The 23,442-nt window shown below is 43.3% G+C and overlaps 1 protein-coding gene across 1 annotated transcript; it reads left to right on the plus strand.

The window, feature by feature from the left end:
- The first annotated feature begins 13,688 nt into the window (after window positions 1-13,688).
- On the plus strand, window positions 13,689-22,886 carry LOC117979304 (uncharacterized). The gene is given in 12 exon segments (XM_055108387.1): window positions 13,689-13,977; window positions 14,751-14,846; window positions 15,803-15,978; window positions 21,084-21,192; window positions 21,492-21,670; window positions 21,672-21,746; window positions 21,748-21,793; window positions 21,796-21,875; window positions 21,878-21,987; window positions 21,989-22,047; window positions 22,752-22,806; window positions 22,808-22,886. Coding segments are annotated over 12 exon segments (1,353 nt in total).
- Window positions 22,887-23,442: the final 556 nt, after the last annotated feature.

Below are 23,442 nucleotides of genomic sequence, written 5' to 3' on the forward strand. Positions count from 1 at the left end.
CTCGTGACAATGCCTCAGAAAGTCATGACAACATGTGCCCAAGGTGGTCAGGGCACAGCTTGGTTTTATACATTTTAGGGAGACATGAGACATCAATCAATATATGTTAAGAGTATATAGGTTCGTTCTGGAAAGGTGGAACAACTTTAAGCAAAGGCAGGAAGACTGGGAGCAGGGAGGGAGCTTCAAGGTCACGGATAAGTGATACACAAATAATTACATTATTTAGAGTTTTTGGTTAGCTTCTCCAAAGCAGGCAAACAGATATGCATCTACCTCAGTGAGCAGAGGGGTGACTTTGAATAGAATGGGAGGCAGGTTGGCCCTAAGCAGTTTCCAGCCTGAGTTTTCCTTAGTGATTTTGGGGGACAACAATATTTTCCTTTCACAACATAACAGAAGGCACATGTTTGAAAAGAACCACAAAAGTCACCCTGGGAAGGGAGAGTCTGTCCAATACAGTGTTCGGGGAACTGGATATCCCTAGGCAAAATAACATAGGATACTTATTGTGCGAAATTCACAGTAATTCATTCAATATGAATGAAAGACCTAAATCCAAAATTGATAAAAGTCACTCTCTAAGAAGAAAGCATATAGTGTGCAGATACCAGGGTCAACCTGGATCTATGCTCACAGTTTGCAAAAAGGAAAACAGAAAAAATAAAGAAGACAAAAAAGAACACAAACAAGCAACAACCAAAACTCACTGGCAACAGACTGATATATATGCTAGTGAATTTCTCTAACTTCATCAGTCACCAACAAAACGGAAAACCAGAACACTGCACACACCTGAAACCGCATCAGACTACATGGCTTGTGGGCAAGAAAGAATGAAAAACATGAATGAAAAGAAACAAACATACAAAGGATCATAAGAAGCATTTGGAGAAAAACACAGCTGATGAGGCATTTTTTGGAAAAGGTGTAAGTAACTAACATTGCTAACTAGCAAAAAAACACCAGAAAACAGAAATTAATTACCAAACCAAAACTGGATAAAGAAACCAAAGAGGCTTTTCTGCAAATAACACATAAAACTGAAAACAAGTATGCTTGTTAACACCTGGTTAACATCACTAAGGGAACTGAACAATGAGAACACATGGGCACAGGAAGGGGAACATCACACACCAGGGAGTGTTGTGGGGTTGGGGGAGGGGGGAGGGATAGCATTAGGAGATATACTTAATGCTAAATGACAAGTTAATGGGTGCAGCACACCAATATGGCACATATATACATATGTAACAAACCTAAAACTTAAACATGTACCCTAAAACTTAAAGTATAATAAAATAAAATAAAATAAAATAAAATAATCACTAATCATGGCAAAAATGAAAATCAGAACAAGACTCAGACACTGTGTCTCTCTCGGTGGAATGAGTGTAACAAAGATCTTCATGTATCTTAAAAGGGAAACCACAAATACTGCTGTGAATTTCCAAAGAGGAGAGCTCTCTTATCCACAACTGTTAACAGGTATATTAGTACACACACGACAGAGGCAGGAGGTTCCTCAGAAAACTAAAAATATGACGACCATTTCACTGAGCTGTGCTGCTACTGGAATCACATGAATCAGTACACGGAAGACACATCTGCCTTCCCACGCTGACCGTGGAACCAGTCGCAATAGCCAAGATAAGGAATCAACCTACCTGTCCACCCGCAGAGGATGGGATCCAGAAACTGCAGTATCCAGTCACAACCAGATACTCTTCAGCCAGACACGGGTACTGAAATCAGGTCATCCGTGGCAACACTGTGGAACCTGGAGGACATTATGGTAAATGAAACACACTAGGCAAGGAAAGACAAACCTAGCATCACCTCACTCATGAGGAATCTAGGAAACTTTATCTCACACAGACCTACAAAGCACCATCGTGCTTGCCAGGGTTGGAACAGAAGGCTGGGCATGGGTGGGCATAGGAAACAGGTACAAAGTGACACGTTGAGTAAGAGGAATGAAACCTGCTGTTTTATTCCTCAGCAGGATGATTAGGGAAAATTTACCAAAGGGTAGTCTTCAAGACAGCCAGAAAAGAGGGTTCTTGCTCTCCTCACTCAAAAACACGAAAACTCTACAAGGCAAAAAAGGATGCTAAATACCCTGATTTCATCCCTATACGATGCATGCATGGACCCAAATGTCCCACTCGACCCTCTAGTTGTCCATCTTTAGGACAGGGCTAATTTTGTTTCTTGAAAGCAACATAGAGAAACAATGCTAAAATTCCCATGGGACCACAAAATGCCCTGAAACTCCAAAGCCATGCTGAAACACCAAAGGTCAGGACAAAAGGCTCACTATGCAGTGAAGGGCACTGGGCTAGGTGGCTAGACACATGCAGATAAACAACACTGGAGTCTTAACTCATCAGATGCAAAACTAACCCAAGGTCAATGAAAGATTTCAGCAGAAGACCTCAAACTATAAAAGTCCTACAAAGAAACCTAGGACATATCTTTCTCAATACAGGCTTTGGAAAGCATTTAGACAAAAAGCAACAGCAAGAAAAACCAAAAGGACAAGCTGGGCCTAAGAAACTATAACACTGCCAGATAGCAAAATAAATCACCGGCACAGTAAACATACAGGCTACAGGATGGGAGAAAATGTTCCCAAACTATGCTTCTCACCAAGGTCTGATAGCCAGACTCTAATATGACCTTAAAAAAATCAAGAGGCAGAAAAACAAACCATTCAAACAATGGGTAGAGAATATGAACAAACACCTCAACATCACCATCATCAGAGAAATGCAACTCTCACGCACACTGAGATACCATCTCAAATCGGTCAGAATGGCCATTTGTCCTAAGTCCAAGCATTAATATGGTGGCAAGGCAGCGGAGGAAACCAAACCCCGCTACACGCTTGGTGGGAATAAAAACTAGTTCTCACACTATGAGAAGTGGTTTGGAGGTTCCTCAAAGAACTTAGAACTACATCCAAATGAGCAGTCACATAACTGGGTATCTACACAAAGGAAAATAAATCATAAATCCTCCTTTCAAAATAACACAGGCATGGGTATGTTCTTGGAAGTGCTATTTACATGGAAATATAAAATAACATCGACCTATGTCCCTCCTTAACAGTTGATTACATGTTTTAAAAGTGCTGTACATAGATACTGCAACATCCTACACAGCTTAAAAAAAAATTAATGGCTTTGGCAGCAATAAGGATGGACCTGCAGGTCACTATGCTAAGCAAACTAACACAATAACAGAAAACCAAATACCACATGCTCTCACTTACAGGCAAAAATACCTATACACAATACAATGACTTTGTGATCTCTTTTTTCCCCTCTCTGATTGGACACAGAAATCCCTGCTGACAAAAGCAAATATAAACCTCTGAGAGCAACACTTCAGAGCTGCTGCACTGGGGAGAAAACAATGAACCCAAAGAGAAAGCATCTTACCTTGGCGGAAAGGACGATTGGGTTAAAATTGTGGAAAATCGTAATTTTGGAAGGGGTTGTTATCTAACATATTCAAGCACTAAAGCTACTAAGTGGAGAAAAGATTAAAAAAAATACACAAGCTAAAAATATGCAAAGGACCTGCACAACCACTTCTACAAAGGCCATGAAACTGATTCACAGGTGAAAAAAAAAGTTTCTCCACATCACTAATCACTCCAAACATGTGAGTCAGAATCACACTCCAACATCAGATACCATCAAACTCCACTGAGAATGAATATTACCAGAAACAGCAATAACATTTTTGGAAAGTAGCAGCCAATGTAGATTTACAGAAAGGGAAACTCTTATATGCTGTTGATGCCAATGTGAATTAGCGAATATACTGTGAAAAAGTTGGGATGTTCCTCACACTGCATATGCATTTAAAGCAAAGGAAACCAGTACCTTAAGGAGTGACCTGCCTTCCCATGTTTCATGACAGTATTCACAATATAGAAGATATGGAATCAACCTACCTGTCCATCCACAGATGAAGGGATGAGGAAACTGCAGTATAGCTGCACAACGCAATACTCTTCATCCATAACAAACTAACGTAATTTTCATTTCGAGCCATATGGATGAACCTGGAAAATATGTTAAATAAAATAAGCCAGGCATAGAAAAACAAGCAGACTCATCTCACTTATATGGAATCTAGAAAACTTTGCCTTCTATAAGTTGAAGGCACAGTAGCGGTTTTCTGAGGAGAGGGAAGGAGGGAATGGGAGGATTGGTTATGGAAACAAAGTTGCAGTTAGTTAAGACAAATACATTCTTGTGTTCTATACCACAGCTCGGTGATTCTGGTTAACAAAATACTATATTTTTCAGAAAAGCTAGAAGGGAGCAATTCCAATGTTCTCACAAAAGAAGAATACCTGTATGAGAGAACAGATATGCCACATACCCTGATCTGATCCTTATTAAAAACATATATGAATCAAAATGTCCCAGAGGAACAACAGTCCCAGCATACTGTCTAATTATATACTTTATTATGCACAGAAATTTAAGAAATGTGAATACACAGTGCTGATGATCACACGGAACCACAAATGGCCCTGAATGTCTAAGGAACCCTGAGAAATAGAAACTAAGTTGGAGGACTCACAATCCCTGATATGCCACTGTGCTCCAGCCTGGGTAAGAGAATGAGACTCTGTCTCAAAAAAATTGTTAGAAAATTTGAGGGAATCATAGAAGTGATAACTACAGGGACTCTGTCACTCAGGCTGGAGTGCAGTGGCATGATCATGGCTCACTGCAGCCTTGACCTCTCCGGCACAAGTGATCCTCCTACCTCTGCCTCCTAAATAGCTGGAAGGAACTACAGGCACACACCACCACGCCTGGCTAATTTTTTTGTATTTTTTGTAGAGAAGAAGTTTTGCCATGTTGCCTAGGCTGGTCTCAAATTCTTTGGCTCAAGTGATCTGCCCACCTTGGCCTTGCAAAGTGCTTGGATTACAGGCATAAGCCATCGTGCCTGGCCATAAGAAAACATGCATGGCTACATCAAAGTGAAAAGCTTTTCCAAGGAAAAGGAAAAAATGAACCCAAAAAGAAAGGCTGGGAGAACGTTTTGAGGAATCACCTATTGGCTAAGGGGTTGTTATGGAAAATACACAACACATTAACAGTACTAAGTTGCAACAAAAAAACCAATGATCCACCCAAAACTGAGCAGGGACCCTGAATAGACATTTCTGCCAAGAGGACAGTAAACCACATGCAAGGTCCCCTCCCCCAGTCAGCTGGCCATGACTAGAGGGACAGAGTTAGGCAGGCACTGCAGGGAGTGGAGAAAAGTGACCCCTATGTCCCGAAGTCAGGGACACAGATTTAAAAATTCACCAGACCAGGCGCAGTAGTTCACGCCTGTAATCCCAGCACTTTGGTAAGTTGAGGCTTGAGGATTCCTTTGAGCTCAGAAGTTTGAGACAAGCCTAGACAACATGGCGAAACCCCGTCGCTACCAAAAAAAAAAAAAAAATAGCTGGGCATGGGGCATAGGCCCAGATACTGGAAAGGCTAAGGCTGGAGAATCTCTTGAGCCCAGAAAATGGAGGTTGCAGTGAACTGAGATCCACCACTGCACGCCAGCCTGGGCAACAGGGCGAGACCGTATCTCCAAAAACAGGGCGAGACCCTATCTCCAAAATTAGCAAACCCTGGAGGCTAAGTTGGATCCTTTCCTTCCACCTGGGGCTTGAAAGCAAGGCAGCCAAACTGGGGCCTGGCCCCTACACCCCACCTGGGCCGGGCTTCCCCTTCCTCCCACAGCCAGAGCCTTCCTCTCTCTCCACCTACATGGGGAGTCTCCCTCAGAAACAGCCCTAAAGCCTCCTACACATTCCAACCTCAAAAGCCCTCAGGGAATGAGTACTACTGTAAAATTAATGGTAAGATATCAAGAGAGAAAAGAAAAAGAAGTGAAAATCTAGCAGAAATACACAAAACATTCCAGAAAACGAAAGCTTCTGTACTCACCATGAAAGAAAAATGCACCAAAGAAGCTGGGCCACGGAGAAGCCACGCCGAAGCGCTGTCCTCAGCAGTCAGCACCACGGACAGGAGGTGTTTCTTCCCCAGGATGCGCCCTCAAGTTATCCCAAAGCTGCCACGGCGCCGACTCCTGATAATTCTAAAATTCATATGGAATCAAAACAGAGCCCACATAGCCAAAGCAAGACTAAGCAGAAAGAACAAATCTGGAGGCATTACATTACCTGACTTCAATCTATACTACAAGGCCATAGTCAGCAAAACAGCATAATACTGGTATAAAAATAAGCACATAGATCAATGGAATAGAATAGAGAACCCAGAAACAAACCCAAATACTTACAGCCAACTGGTCTTTGACAAAGCAAACAACGATATAAAGTGGGGAAAGGACACCCTACTCAACATATGGTGCTTGGATAATTGGCAAGCTACATCCCAAGAAATGAAACTGGATCCCCATCTCTTACCTTATTCAAAAGTCAACTTAAATCTGAGACCTGAAACCATAAAAATTCTAGAATATAACATTGGAAAACCCCTTCTACACGTTGGCTTAGGCAGAGACTTCATGACCAAGAACCCAAAACCAAGTGCAACAACAAAATGAAGATAAACAGGTGAGACAATTAAGCCAAAAAGTTTCTGCACAGCAAAAGAACAATTAGCAGAGTAAACAGACAACCCACAGAAAGGGAGAAAATCTTCACAATCTATACATCTGAGAAAGGACTAACATCCAGAATCTACAAGGTACTCAAATTAGCAGGAAAAAAAAACCAATCCCTTCAAAAAATGGCCTAAGGACTTGAATAGACAATTCTCAAAAGGAGATACAAAAAATGGCCAACAGACATGAAAAAATGCTCATCATCACTAATGATCAGGCAAATGTAAATCAAAACCACAATGTCGGGCCGGGAGCGGTGGCTCACGCCTGAAATCCCAGCACTTTTGGAGACTGAGGCAGGTGGATCAGGAGGTCAAGAGATTGAGACCACCCTGGCCAACATGGTGAAAACCACACAAAAATTAGCCGGGCATGGTGGCAGGCACCTGTAGTCCCAGCTACTTGGGAGGCTGAAGCAGGAGAATCACTTGAACCTGGGAGGTGGAAGTTGCAGTAAACGAAGGTTGCACCACTGCACTCCAGCCTGGCAACAGAGCGGACACCATCTCAAAAAAAAAAAAAAAACAAAACACCCAATGCCATGCCACCTTACTCCTACAAGAACAGCCATAATCAAAATATCAAAAAATAAAAAATATTGGTGGGCATTTGGTGAAAAGGGAACACTTTTATACTGCTAGTGGTAAACTAGTACAACCACTATGGTAAACATACTTCTTAAAGAACTAAAAGGAGAACTACCATTTAATCCAGCAATTCCATTACTGGGTATCTACCCAGAAGGGAAAAGAAATCATTATATAAAAAAGATGCTTGCATATGCAAGTTTGTAACAGCACAATTCACAATAGCAAAAGTATGTAACCAGCCCAAATGCCCATCAATGAGTAGACTAAGAAATTGTGATATATATATATATACACATATACATACATACATATATACATCTTATGGAATACTATTTAGTCATAAAAAGGAAAAAAATAATGGCATTCACAGCAACCTGGATGGGATCAGAGACTATTATTCTAAGTGAAGTAACGTAAGAATGGAAAAGCAAACATCATATGCTCTCGCTAGTAAGAGGGCGCTAAGCTATGAAGATGCAAAGGCATTAGAATACTACAACGGACTTTGGGGACTTGGGAGAAAGGGTGGGAAGGGGTGAGTAATATAAGGCTACAAATTGTATACAGTGTATACTGCATAGGTGTTGGGTGCACCAAAATCTTGTGAATCACCCTAAAGAACTTACTCATATAATCAAACACCACCTTTTCCCCAAAACCCTAGGAAATAAAATGAAGAACTTTTTGTTTATGCATACCACATATTTTTTAACTTTTTTCACAGGTTCATTGAGATATAATTTATATATTATTTAATTCACTCATTTAAAGTATAAAATTCAGTTTTTTTAAGTATATTAACTGGGTAAACAATCACCACGATTTTAGAACATTTTTATGCTCCTTAAAAGAAACTTTGTACCCATTAGCAATCTTTCCCCATTTTCCCCATTCTTCCTTTAAACCCCTCCCAGCCCTAGGCAATCATCCATCTACTTCCTAAGAATTTACCTATTCTGGAAGGATTTGCCTATTCTGGACATTTCACGTAAGTGGAATCATAATAATATAGTTACGTGTGGCTTACTACTTTCATTTATCATGTTTTCAATGTTCATCCTTTTTGGAGCATGTATTAATATGTTTTTCTTTTTCATTGCCAAGTAATATTTTATTTTATGGACAGACCATATTTTATTAATCCACTCCAAAATTCATGGACATTTCTGTTGTTTCCTACTTTTTGTTGCTATAAATACTTGTATGTGTAAGGCATTTGTTTTAATTTATTTTTGGTGTATACATAGGAGTGAATTTACTGAGTCATGTGGTAATTCCGTATTTAACCTTTTGAAGAACGGCTTCATTTTTCTGCATGTGGCTTGCCAATATGCCAGCACCATATGTTGAATAGGGTGTCCTTTCCCATTTTCTTGTTTGCTTTGTCAAAGATTAGGTAGTCTGATGCCTCCAGGTTTGTTCTTTTTGCTAAAGATTGCTTTGGTTTTTCAGCGTCTTTTGTGGTTCCATTCAGATTTTAGGACTAATTTTTCTATTTCTGTGAAGAACGACATTGGAATTTGATAGTGGTTGTATTTAATCTATAGAATGCTTTGAGTAGCACTGAAATTTTGACAATATTAATTTTTTCAATTAATATAGGATTTTTTCTATTTGTCACTTTCAATTTCTTTATCAATGTGCTATAATTTTCAGTATACAAATCATTCACATCCTACATTAAAATTACTCCTTGCTCTTTGATTTATAGATTTGTTTTGTTGCTATTATAAATGGAATGACCTTATTTTTCAGATAATAGTTTGTCATTGGTGTATAGAAACCAATGTTAATTTTGTAACTCTCAACTTTATTGAATATAGTGTTTATCAGCTGTAATGGGTTTTTTGTGGAGTCTAAAACACAGACAATCTCACCCCTTCCTTTCCTATTTAGATGCCTTTCCTTTCTTTGCTTTGTATAATTACTCTGGCAAATCAGTTACATATAATATTCTCAGCATTTGTAATTTGACATCAAATCCATCTGTTGTAATACACTGATTGTTACTTTTCAACTCGAAAACATGGACATTTATCACTACTCTCCCTTTCTCTTGGTCTAGTTCTTATAAAAAAAAAACCTATCAATGCAAACCAGGATATTTTTCTACAAAACAATTTCAAACACACTAAAAGGTTTTAATCTAACAATTTTTAAACTTTCTTTGTCAATGACTTTAAACTGTGGTCTCTCAGAACAAATCCAACACCTTTAGTAGGAAAAATTATGTTAATTCCTACATTATCATTGGGTCTAGCCAAGAGTTGACCAAAGGTGATATTAACAGATATGCTTATTTATTACCTTGTTCTCAAAGTTCTAGCATAAGTCTTGAAAAATCTCGTAAAAATTTGTAAAGACTATAATTGCACAAACTCCCTCTCTCATGAGTCACACAGGTAATCCAGAATATTATTTGTAAGTTATTGTAAAGCCAACAAGTAAATATGATGTAGTGTATAAAAATAATCCTAATTTTATTGTATATTCTGTAAGTGAAACATGCAATTGATAATATTTATGAAATATCTCATAATTATATTTACATAGAAACAAAGGAATCAAAAGCATATCGATTATCTAACATTTAAATGATTAAAAATACTTGAGATAGCATTGCGACATAAATGCTATGTAAATGCTGACAAAAGTAAAAACATCATCCCCTACATTTGCTAAATATATTGTGACACATTATAAGCATTTTTAAAATATATCACTAATGGTTGGGCCAAGTCAGCAAAAATGATTCTAAGTATTTAATTGTGGAAAAATGTAGTATAGGGGATAGTATTCATGTGATGGAAGGATTTTAAATGGAACCCAGAGATTAGCAGCAGCGTAAGTTTTAATTGCATACCAGGCGCAGAGTCTAGGATACAAGACGGAACTGTAGATAAAATCTGACTCTTTCCAGCATAGCTAGGAGACATGGCTAACCCAACCTGTCTGGAGACCTTACCCAGAAATCTAACAGCTCCAAACCAGGTAAACAAAACTATTTTCCAAAGTCAAAGAATCAATTTATGACATTAAAGCACTTCTAAAACTTAACCTCTGACTTAAATTAGACCAAATGGATAAATTTTGAAGATATTTTTATTTTACCACTGATTTTTAACACCATCTTTATTTCCCAAAGATTACTGAAGTCACATGAAATAAAAGGCATTACAGCTTCTATTTTTCTGACAAAATATTTAAGAGCTTTCATTTTCTTTTAAGCTGAGCCATTATATATACACCACATACACAACACTTCTAGACAAGAAAAGATCTAGCAGTTGTTGTTTTTCTTTCCCATTTTATGAACCATAACACAACTTCCACAGACCATCTACGACATGATTAAATTTATCTGACCAGACCTGTATTTCCCTCTTTTGTAATTAGTCACTCTACTTTAGGACAACCATTTGCCATATAAGATCCTCTCTCATATAACATTTCTTTCCTTCATAACATTTCTTACAATAAATACATCTTCATATCCACAATTTTCTTTAGATTTCTCTCCCCTACTAATTTCCGATGCCCACCCAAACCAAAAAGGTCAGACAATGCAAGGCAAAACAGAGGAGAGCCTTAGATTTTTGAGAGGGACCTGTCTGCTTAAAGTTCTTGGGGTTCCATGAGGAAAACAGAGGTTTCTTCCTAAAATGGGGTTTGTGGAACCTTCTGTTTTTCCTTAAGGAGTCCCAGGTTGTCAGAAATTACCTTAGATCCTCTCATGTGGGCATCAAGAGTGGCAACAAGAGAGACTGGGGTAATAATTCAGACAACTGAGCAGAAAAAGAAAAACTTACTACTGTCCCCACTGTAATGATGGATAAACTGAGGCACCATGCAGTTGAAAAATTCATGTTCACATAATTAAGATCCACAGCTCACGCTCTTACATAATTCTGCCAACTCTATGCCCAGTCACTGATGCACCCGTATGATGATAGCTCATGGCCCCCTTGGAACTTAGAACCTGGGTTTCATTCCTGCTCTACAGCTATATAATTTAACAATTTTCCTTTGAATTTGTTGGATTCTAACCCTGTATATCTCAAGTTTTATTAGTATTACTGAATCTTAAAGGGAGCTGTGACGTCCTTAGTCTTTAGAAATATTAAACCTATAATCAAGGACTATATGAGGTTAAAGAGTATTCAAATTTCTATATGTTTTAAAACATGGACACAATGTATTGACAAACACAACTAACGAAACTGCACCCAATCAACTCTGGACAAAAATTGAGATATTATCTCTTCAATATAAGCTATCTAGTGGTATTTATACATATTCTTCCATGTATCAACAGTATACTACATGCTCATAACCTTAAAAACAACAAGTGTCCAAATTATAGGCCTTACACATTTCTACGGGCTTGAAAAATGATACAATATAGATTGTCTTTAAAGCAGTCAAGAAAATGCATAAACTTCTAGAGGAATCAGTAAAATAAAAATAAAAAGTTCATACCGAAAGTAGTAATACTAGGAATAAAAGAGGGCTCCACACTGCAGGTTCTTAGATACAAAAGTTAATAAAGCCTTGTTTTTGGTTGTGAATCTTTGCCTTAAAATACACACAGCCGGCCGAGGTGGGTGGATCACCTGAGGTCAGGTGTTCTAGGCCAGCCTGGCCAACATGGTGAAACGCCATCTCTACTAAAAATACAAAAATTAGCCGGGCGTGGTGGTAGGCACCTATAATCCCAGCTACTCAGGGGGCCAAGGCAGGAGAACTGCTTTCACCCAGGAGGCGGGGGTTGCAGTGAGCCAAGATCAGGCCATTGTACTCCAGCCTGGGGAACAAGAGCGATACTTCATCTCAAAAAAAAAAAAAAAATTTACACACAATTCTCCCCACTTCCTTTTTCTCTTGCAAAGAGGTGGTGATGAACCAGGTTTGCTCAGGCAGATGACAATACTCTTGAAAATGGTGGCAGAGAGCCAGGCGCGGTGGCTCACACCTCCAATCCCAGCACTTTGGGAAGCTGAGGCGGGTGGATTGCTTGAAGTCGGGAGTTCAAGACCAGCCTGACCAACATAGAGAAAACCCGTCTCTACTAAAAACACAAAGTTAGCTGGGCATGGTGGCACATGCCTGCAATCCCAGTTACTCGGGAGGCTGAGGCAGGAGACTTGCTTGAATCCGGGAGGCAGAGGTTGCAGTGAGCCGAGATTGCCCCATTGCACTCCAGCCCGGGCAACAAGAGCGGAACTCTATCTCAAAAAAAAAAAAAAAAAAAAAAAAAAAGGAAATGGTGGCAGAGAAAGAAAATGAAGGCAATACAGTTCACTTAATAATCCCATAAATTAGAACTTACCCCGTGACTCTTGCATAGCTCCAAATATGTGAGAGATGAAATGGCTGTTTGCCACCAATATTTTTATGTGATGCTTCATTTTTTGATTCTCTGAATAACTACTTATAACGCATTAGCCCATTTATGCCAGAGGCTGCAATTTTTTAAATTTTTGCATGAGTGAAAAATCAGACCTTTTCAATGACCTTGAGCAGTAGGATGTAATTAACTCCCTCAGGCTTACCATTCCAATAATGGAACACTAGGCATAAGTGGGTTAACACAATCGTGAAAGCATAGCTATTCAAGTAACTAATTATACAACTGATTTTTTTCCTCATCCCTAAAACATAGTAAAGGACCAGTTATTTTAAAAATACAACACAGTGACAATTTTGGCTTGTTGTTTGTTAAGGCCATTGCTTGGCATAAAGAAAACAAAAAGAGAAGGAGAAACAAGAATAGAAACATAAAATAGAAGCAGCAGCAAAAGAAAATGAAGAGGAACAAGAAGATGAGAAGAATATACAGACTAGAAAAAGCAAAAAGAACAGGTACAGGAATTAGAAGGCCTATTATGACACCTTTAAGCCCCTCCACAATTCACGAAATTTGAAAAAGTCTAAGACTATCACAACAAAAAAGAAGGAAAAAAATGGCTGGGTGCGGTGGCTCACGCCTATAATCCTACCACTTTGGGAGGCCAAGGTGGGCGGATCATGAGGTCAGGAGATCTAGACCATCCTGGCTAACACTGTGAAACCCCGTCTCTACTAAAAATACAAAAATAAAATTGGCTGGGCGTGGTGGCAGGTGCCTGTAGTCCCAGCTACTAGGGAGGCTGAGGCAGGAGGATGGTGTGAACCCAGGAAGCAGAGCTGCAGTGAGCCGAGATCGCGCCACTGCACTCCAGCCTGGGCAAAAGAGCGAGACTCTGTCTCAAAAAAAAAAAAAAAAAGCCACACAAACACACACACACACAATCACCCCCTAAATTTTCTTAAGAATGAGACAATGCTGCCACTCATGCCTGGGTCAGAAGGAGGGCACCCTCCAGAGATTGCAAGAGAAGGGAGAGGACTCCTTTCCCTAAGTGCACCTCCACCACTGCACCGAGGCCCATGGTACAGCACCGGCAGGTTCCTCCCCACCCCGGGTCGGGCTGGGCCCTGCAGCGCTCCTACTCCCCCTTCCCGGTCCCCAGACTTGCTGCCACTACCACCAGTAGCACCAATGCCAATACAATTGCTGTCGCCGTCAATGCAGCAGCCCACCCTACAAGGTTCCTACCACCTTGCCCCCGCGGGCACCCTCCTACCACTCCTGTCGAGCTGCAGTCTCGGTGGCTGCCATCAATCACACGAGGCGAGCTGCACAGTCACGCCATATGCAGGCTCCAGCGTACCACAGGTGATTCCTTCTCCTCCTCCTCCAGCCTGGCTTGGAGCAGCTAGACGGGCAAAGCCAGAAAAGCCTAGAATGGGATGCAGGGAGTGGTAACGTTAAAGCCTCACCTTGTCACGCTGGCCACTGGGTGGCTGGGACCAGTTTCAGCTAAGGCACTCACACCCACCCGCCAAAGTCCAGCCTCTCTTTCTGGCAAAAGCTGGCCAGGAACTGGGGCGGGTGTGAGTGCCTTCGCTGAAACCGCCCCCATCCAGGTGCAACTGGCCAGAAATTGCTGGGCCCACCAGGGCTGCACTCCTCAGGGAGCAGGAGTAGGAGAAACTCAGACCCAGCCAGCCCTCCCCACTCAACTGCTGGTTCCCGTTCCTGACACCTCCACCCACAGTGCCCTGTTCCCACAGTGCCCTGCGATGCCCACTAATCCCCACCCGGTAGTCCCAGGTGGTCTCCCCAACACAGAGCATGGGGTGTGGGCGGGAGGTGCAGGCCGGAGAACCGCAGTGGGTGTGGGGGCCCTGCCCTGCTCAAGATTGCACGAGCAGGAACTCTGGAGTCTGGAAAAGAGAAAGAGTCACCCGAAGGAGCAAGGAGACCATGGCTGTTGCTGTCCCCACCACCTCTGCAGCCGACCAACACCACTGGCAGTATAGCCCCCATAGCAACCCTAACTTGACCCCTGCTGCCGGCAGTGTAGCCCCAGGACAGCACACCCAACACACCCTGTGCCAGTTGCAGGCAGTGTAACCCCAATACCCCCCCAACCACCCCCTCCACAGGCAGTGTAGCACCCGATAGTGCCCACAACCTGACCCAGCCACAGATGTTGCTGCACAAGACAGTGCCTCAAAATCGCCGCCCCCACCCCACCACAGGTAGCGCAGCTCCTGATAGTGCACCCTGAGTAAGGGCAGTGCAGCACCCGACAACACTCCTAAACCACCCCCCACTGCCAGCATTGTAGCTCCAAATAACCACCCAAACCACTCCCTGCCCCGGGCAGTGCAGCAGAAAATAGTGCCCCTAACCCATCCCCAGCCACTGGCACTACACGTTAGTGCACACAACCTGCCTCCCCTCCACCACCCTCACCACCGCGGGCAGTGTAGCCCCCGATAGCCAGCGAACCCCCCCACACCGCCAGGAATGCAACCTCGGAGAGTGCCCCCAACCAGCCCCCTGACACAGGCAGCAGCCTCGGGCAGTGAGCCCCAACAGGACACCCAACCCCTGCCCCCACAGGCGGGCAGTACATCCCCGGATAACTCACCTACACCAGGACATTTCTACCACTCTGGCCAAGCTGCAGTGTCCCACGTCACCACCAACCACAGCAAGGCAAGCCCCAGGGGCTCAGGCTCCAGCCTCCAGCATGCCTCGGTGCCACTCCCTTCTACTCATCTTCCTGCCCGGCAGGAGAAGCTCCCGCTACTGGCTGCCCTCCTACCGCTCTGTCGACACCACCAACTGCAGTGAGCCAGTGTCCGAGGCTCCAGCCAGAAACAGGTAGCAGCCATGCCGGATACCAAACGCCCACACTGAAGAGCCTGAAATGACCTGACGCCACCTCCGCATGCTTTACGTACTGAGGTTAGGCACATGTGGTTCCCAGACTACATGTTCTGATTGGATGAGAGAAAAACCTCTAGGCCTACTCTGATTGGACTTTATTTTCATGCTGTGATTGGTTGTCTTAAGACTGGCTCTCATCCAATCAGAACATGATAATAAAGTCCAATCCAAGTAACCCTGGAGGGTTTTTCTCATCCAATCAGAACATGCAGTCAGGAATCCTCCTGTACATAACCGCGGTATACGACTGCTGCTGAAGGGAAGTCAGGCTCTTCCACGTTCCCGTATTTTCCTGTGGAGCTGCTCAGTGCCCGGCTTAGAGGACCAGGAATGGGTAATCACCAGCCGTACGCTGGAGGCTGGAGCCGCTACACCGTGGCTCGCCTCGCTGCGACTGGTGGTAACCGCGACCGAGACGGCAGTGCGGCGGAAGCGGTAAGAGGAGGAAAAGAGTTTTGGGATAGATGAAGGGGGTAAAGAGGGTGGTTAGTGCCAAAGGGAAAAGAGGATAGTGAGCAGGAGAGCACGTTGCAAAAAGGCGGTCGGGAAAAGAAGGTAGGAAAATAATGGTGGGAGACAAAGATTTGGGGTAGATTTTTTTAATCAAATTATTTGTATTTTTGCTTTTGAGTAGTTATTTATATATTTTGTGTATTAACCCCTTGGCTGATGCATAGTTTGCAAATACTTTCTTCCATTCTCTGGGTTGTTTCTTCGTTCTACTGATTTCTTCCTGTGCTTTGCAGAAGCTTTTAAGTTTTATGTAATTACATCTTTGCTTTTGTTGCTTGTGCTTTTGACAAGTTTAATGTAATTACATCTTTGCTTTTGTTGCTTGTGCTTTTGATGTCTATTTGAAAATTCCTTGTCCTAACCAGTTTCATGAAGGATTTATCCTATGTTTTCTTCTCTAGTAGTTTTATAGTTTCAGGTCCTACATTTAAATCTTTATTTTGAGTAGATTTTTGTATATGGTAAGATAACGGCCTAGATGTATTCCTGTACATGTGGGTGTTGAGTTATCCTAGCAGTTTATTGAAGAGATTGTCCTTCCCGAATGTGTGTTCTTGGTGCCTTTGTTAAAAATGAGTACACCATAAGTGTGTGAATTTATTTCTGATTTCTCTATTCTGTTTCACTTGTCTATGTCTGTCATTCCTTCGTTTCTCTGTTTCTCCCCCGCCCCTTTTTTTGATAGTATTATGCTGTCTTGGTATTACCATGCTTACTACAGATTTGTAGTATGTTTTGAAGTCAGGTGTGATGCCTCCAGCTTTTCTTTTTATTCCAGATTCTTTTGTCTATCTGAGGTATTTTGTGTTTCCATGTGAATTTTAGGATTTTTTTTTCTATTTCTCTGAAGAATGTCTTTTGTAATTTCACATGGATTGCATTGACTCTGTAGATCACATTGGGTGATATAGATATTTTAACAATATTCTTCTAGTGCATGGACATGGGATATCTTTCCATTTACTTGTGTCTGCTTTAATAGCTTTCATCTGTGTTTTATAGTTTTCATTGTGGGATCTTTTGTCTTTTCGGTTAAGTTTATCCCTAGATATAATTTTTTTGGTAATGAGATAGCTTTCTTGATTTCTTTCTTAGGTATTTCACTATTGGTGCATGGGTGTGCTACTCATTTTTATATGTTGATATTGTATCTTGCAACTTGACTAAATTATTTCTAGTAGGTGATTTTGTGGAATCTTTAGGGTTCTCTCTTTCTCTGTGTATATATATATATGATCATGTCACCGGCAAACAAACAGTTTGACTTCCTTTTTTCCAATTTGGATGCCTTTTATTGCATTCTGTTGTCTAATTGCCCTACTTAGGACTTCCAGTACTATGATGAATAAAAGTGGCGTAAAAGTAGCCACACTTGTTCCAGGCCTTAGAGGAAGAGTTTAAACATTTCCCCATTGATTATGATGTTAGCTGTGGGTTTATCATATATGACCTTTATTGCGCTATGTTCCTTCTGTACTCATGTTGTTCAGTTTTTGCCATGAACGAATGTTGATTTTTATTTTTTCAGCATCTACTGAAATGATTATATGGTTTTTGTTCTTGATTTGCTGAATGTGATGTCGCACATTTATTTATTTGTGTTTTATTGAATCATCCTCATATTCCTGGGATGAATCCCACTTGATCATGGCAGATCATCTTTTTATTGTGTTGTCAAGTGCAATTTTCAAGTATTTTGCTGAAAATTTTTTTGCATCTGTGTTCATCAGGGATATTTAAAATGCCTGTGGTTTTCTTTTTGTGTTGTTTCCTGGTCTGGTTTTTGTACCAGGGTCATGCTGTCCTCATAGAACAAGTTTTGAAGACTTCCTTTCTCTTCATTTTTTGGGGAATATTTTGAGTAAAATTGGTATTAGCTCTTTTAAAAACGTTTGGTAGAATTCAGCAATAAAGCCATGATTCTTGTGTTTTTGTTTGATGGAAGACTTTTTATTACTGCTTTAATTACATTACTCATTATGGATCTGTTCCGGTTTTTTGTTTATCATTCTATCTTGGGAATTTGTTATGTGTCCAGAAATTTATCACTTCTCCTAGATTTTCCAACTTGTTTTTATATAGGTGTTTTTAGTAATCTCTTATAATCCTTCATATTTCTGTGTTATCCATTGTAATGTCTCGTTTTTCATCTATGATTTTGTTTTCTTTTTCTTTTCCTTAGTCTAGTTAAAGCTTGTCAGTTTTGATTTTTTTCTAAAAAATCCAGCTCTTTGTTCCATTGACTTTTTGTATTTTTTGTTTCTATTTTTAAAATTTCTTCTCTAATCTTTATGATATTTTTGTGCTAATTTTAGCATTTTATTTTTCTCGTTTTTCTCATTACTTCAGGTGTACTGTCAGGTTGGCTATTTGAGATCTTTCTACTTCTCTGATGTAGGTGTTTATAGCTATACCCTTTTCCTCTTACAACTGCTTTTGCTGCATCCCACAGGATTTGTTATGTTGTGTTTCTTTTTTCAATAAATTTTTAATTTTCTTATTTTTTCATTTATTTATTGGTTGTTCATGAGCATGTATTTTAATTTCCATGTATTTGTACAGTTTTTCCTCCTGTTACTGATTTCTAGTACTATTCCACTGTGGTCAGAAAAGATACTTGATATGATTTCAGTTTTGTTTTGTTTTGTTTTGTTTTGTTTTGTTTTGAGACGGAGTCTCGCTCTGTCGCCTAGGCTGGAGTGCAGTGGCGTGATCTTGGCTCACACAAGCTCCACCTCCTGGGTTCATGGCATTCTACTGCCTCAGCACCCCCAGCAGCTAGGACTACAGGCGCACGCTGCCACGCCCAGCTAATTTTTGTATTTTTAGTAGAGACGGGGTTTCACTGTGTTAGCCAGGATGGTCTCTGTCTCCTGACCTTGTGATCCGCCCCCCTCGGCCTCCCAAAGTCCTGGGATTACAGGCATGAGCCACCGCGCCCGGCCATGATTTCAGTTTTTAAAAATGTGTTGTGACTTGTTTTTGGCCTAATGCATAGTCTGTTGTGGATAATAATCCATATTCTATTCAGTGGAATGTGCATTATGCAGTTGCGGAGTGGAAAGCTATGCAAATGTTAGGTCTATTCGGCATAGAGTACAGTTTAACTGGTGATGTTTTGTTGTCTGGATGATCTGTCCATTGACGATAGTGGGGTGTTGATTATAGCGGAGCATTGAGGTATTCTGTTATTGTATTGCAGTCTATCCTTTAAGGTCTGTTAATATTTGCTTCTGTGTTTAGTTGCTTGAGTGCTGGTTGCATATACACTTACAATTGTTATGCTGCTGTTTACTTTTTCTCATTATATAATTATCTTCATTTTTTTCTTTTTTTGACTGAAAGTCTATATAATCTAAGTAGAGCTACTCCTGCTTTTTTTGTTTCCACAGGTGTGGGATATTATTTCTCATGTCTTCACTTTCAGTCTATGTATGTTTATAGGTGAACTGAGTTTCTTGTAGGCAGTATATAATTGGGTCTTGTCTTTTAATCCATTCAGCCACTCTGTCTTAATTGGAGAATTTAATTCATTTATATTCAAGGTTATTATTAACGGTTAAAAACATACTACTGCCATTTTTTACTTGTTTTCTGGTTGTTTTGCTATTCTCTCTTTTTTCTTTTGTTCTTTCTCTCTTCCTTCCTCTTTCTCTTCTCTCTGATCTCTCTCTTTCTTTCTTTTCTTTCCTCCTTCCCTTCCTTCCTGTCTTTATTTGTAGTGAGTGAATTTTTTCTGGTAGTGTGTTTCAATTGCTTGCTTTTCATTTTTAGGGTGTCTATTATTGATTTTTGTTTTCTGGTTACCATGAGGCTAAACAACATAATTATAACAAGTTATTTTAAACTGAAGAAAACTTAACTTTGATTTGTCCCAGCTACTCTGGAGACTCAGGTGGGAGGATTGCTTGACCCTGGGAGGCTGAGGTTACAGTGAGTTGAGATCGCGCCACTGCGAATATAAATAAATAAGCAAACAATAGCTTATAATGAATTCTGATTGTAAATTTTGAGATGATGATTGATAAGGTATAAAGAAGAAAGTGAAAATCATTCATAATCTCATTACTCAAATATAATTACTCCTAATGTTTTGGTACATATGCTTCCTAATTCATAACTCTCTCTCTCTGTCTCTCTCTGTCTCTCTCTCTCACACACACACTCACACACATGTACACATAAAATAGATACATTTTATACACAGATACAATTTTATTGTAACATTTTAAGAAAAACAGCTTTGTAATTTTTTATTTAAAAATATTGGCCTGGCACGGTGGCTCATGCCTGTAATCCTAGCACTATGGGAGGCTGAGGTGGGCAGATCATGAGGTCAGGAGGTTGAGACCATCCTGGCTAACATGGTGAAACCCCGTCTCTACTAAAAATACAAAAAAATAAATGAGCCAGGCGTGGTGGCGGGCGCCTGTAGTCCCAGCTACTTGGGAGGCTGAGGTAGGAGAATGGCGTGAACCCGGGAGGTGGAGCTTGCAGTGAGCCGAGATGGCACCACTGAACTCCAGCCTGGGCAACAGAATGAGACTCCGTCTCAAAAAAAAAAAAAAAAAGAACTCAAGAATGACATGGCAGTGTTGAGTGGGATCCTGGGCATCCCTGGGAGAATTGGGGCTCCCCCAAGAGCTCCTGGGAGCACCGCTGGGAGGGGCCTTCAAGGTTAGGGTGGCTGGGTAGGGGCTGGGCCTGACCTGAGACCCTGCCCACCAGGCCTCTTCCAGGCCAGGTTTGCTGTGCTGGGTGGGAACGTGGGAGAAGTCACTCTCTGTTTGCGGCCCCCATCGGTGCCTCTGCCACCCGGCCCAGAGGGGGCAGGGACTCTGGGGAGGACAAAGCTGTGGGGGTAGGGAATATACCCTGCATCGGCCAACATTGTCTGCACAAGGGTGGAGGCTGAGAGAGAGGCCTCGGGAATCTGGCTGTGAGTGAGGACGGGCCTGGGGTGGGAAAGCCCCCTACATGGGGAACCCTCGGGTTCTGGGCTGCTGACCGTGCCCATCCTGCTCCAGCCCACTGCCCCACTGCCCCCGGTGCCACCGACCAAACAGCGGTACCTATGCCAGCTGCTCCTGGATGCCATCCTGGCCAACATGCGCTCACGCTCTTCAACCATTCCCTGTACCGCACAATCATTCCAACCGTGATTGCCATCCACAGCCCACCCATCACATACATCCAGCTGGGCTGGGCTTCGCGGAGGGTGGCTGCCTGGCCCTGGGCCATGTGTGCCCAGTGTGGTCACCATGGTGCCTCCCCAAGGCCCCAGTGGTATGCACCCGGAAGCACAGGCTTGAGGACGATGAGCAGCAGAGCATCCCCAGCGTGCTCCAGGGCCTGGTGGCCAGGCTGGAGCCCAAGTGCATGATAAACCTGGACTCTTCTCACTGCAGCAACAATGGCACCGTCCGCCTGATCTGCAAGCTGGGCGAGTGTCCAGGAGGGCCAGGCTGGCGCAGGAAAGCAACCCCCGACCACAGCCCCAGGCCTCTGCTGTCCAAGCTGGAGGGCACAGTGCCCAGACCCCATCCTGTGTTCACGTGCCGGCAGGCTGTCTGCTCTGTCTTCACATACACTGGGCCCAGGACAGACTGGCCATTGCCTCTGCCCCCACCCCCGGAGCCCACGCACCCTCACCTACCCAACACAGATGCGGCTCTGCTTGCCTGGGGCCTTAGGGAGGTGGCAGGCAGGACCTCTGGGCACCCATCTATGCAGGTCACTCTGGCTTCAGGTTTGGAAACCCGAGAGTCAGAGAGACATCCAGGCTTTGCCTCAAGCCTCATCAGAACCTCCTGGGGTGTGAAGAGTCCTGTTCGGGAGCAGGGCTGTGAGCCAGGGCAGGCCAGGGCTTGTCCAGGTCATAGGTACAGCCTTGTGTGTTGCAGACGACAAGGACCTCCCAAGTGTGCCACCATGTGCCCACCCACTACCCTACCCAGAGTCCACTGTGGATGGACCGGCAGTGGCTATACAGTGGGCAGACCCAGAGGGAGCTGTCTGGGGGCCCAGGGCAGGCAGGGGTCATTCTGGAACACCAGGCTTCCAGTGCTGCAGGGACAGCCTCTGTGCACTCCAGCCCCTCCCAGCTCAGGCCCCTCCCTCCCGTCTTCTGACTCCCCCTGCGCGGGCAGCAGTGGGTTTTCCAGTGGTCACCTGAGAGATAGGGGTCTCTGCTCTTCTTCTGTGTCCCTTTGCCCCTTCATCTTGTGTCAGGTCAGTTGTCCAGGGTGGCTGTGTTCAGTGGCTGAGGGGTGAGAAAGCCTACGGCTCAAGGACAGACCCTGCTTTTCCCAGAGGCCACCAGGGAGCTCAGCGGGACTGACAGATCCTACCAGTAGCTTGGGCACACAAGGCCCCATCTGGGCGATGTGGCTCCAGAGAGTCATGTTGATAGGAGTCAGTGTCCCTGAGCCCAGAGCTGGCACACAGCAGAGCCAGGGCTGGGTCCCCAAGGTTGTCAGAGGCAAAGCCCTGGGCTCCAAACCCCATTCAGATTCAGTTCTTCACTGACAATGAGGCTCTGGGAGGAGAGCCCGATGGCCAGGCAGGCAGCGTGCAGGGCTCCTCCTGGTGCTTCAGCCAGTCCTGGGGCTGCAACTTCCCAGACCACTGCCGGGTATGCAGGCCATGGGTGCAGCGCCGGCTGCCTCAGGCTCATGCCCATTGTTCTGTTGCAGGCACCAACCCCTTCCTCAGGTCGGTGCACCACTGCGTGACCTCCAGGCAGCCACAGCCTGGAAAAGCACTCGGTTACCACCTTGCTCAACACCTGTGCCCAGAGCATCCACAAGGCCTGCCTCTTGGCTGCTTAGCCAGGACTGCAGGGATGGCCCGCAGCCTCATCGGGGCCAAGGACGCATGCCTCCTGTCAGACACTTCTAGGTGTTGGCGTCCATGGAGAGCCTGGAGTTAGGTTAGCTTTCCTCCTTTTCTCTCCTGCCTTGGGGATCTGCCAAATGAAATCCCACACTTGTACAGATTGAGATGGGCGCGGTGGAGTGGGCTGCTTGCCGTGGCCTGTCCAGGGTCCAGGTCCATCTCAGCAGCATGAGGGTGCGCTCAGGGTGTTGTTAGAGCATCTTGTGTGTGCTCGACACACCCCTGCTCCTTTCTATAGGAGAACACAGAGGACATAGGAAACCCTTCAAACACACATCGGATTCTCTGCTCACAGTTTTGGGTTCAGGTTGTGCTGCTTTGGGCAGGTGGGGCACCCCCGAGAGAAGCCCCTAAGTCCAGGGCACAGGCTGCCTATCGGAGGGAGGGCTGGCCCATGGCTGCTGCCAGCTCCCCACCACCAGCTGGGCCTCAGCCCTCACGGCATTCCTGCTGAGCACTGTGGGGCCCCCAGGGAGCAGGGGCACGGGG

Source organism: Pan paniscus, chromosome 13 (genome assembly GCF_029289425.2).
Source record: "Pan paniscus chromosome 13, NHGRI_mPanPan1-v2.0_pri, whole genome shotgun sequence".
Classification (NCBI taxonomy): Eukaryota; Metazoa; Chordata; class Mammalia; order Primates; family Hominidae; genus Pan; species Pan paniscus.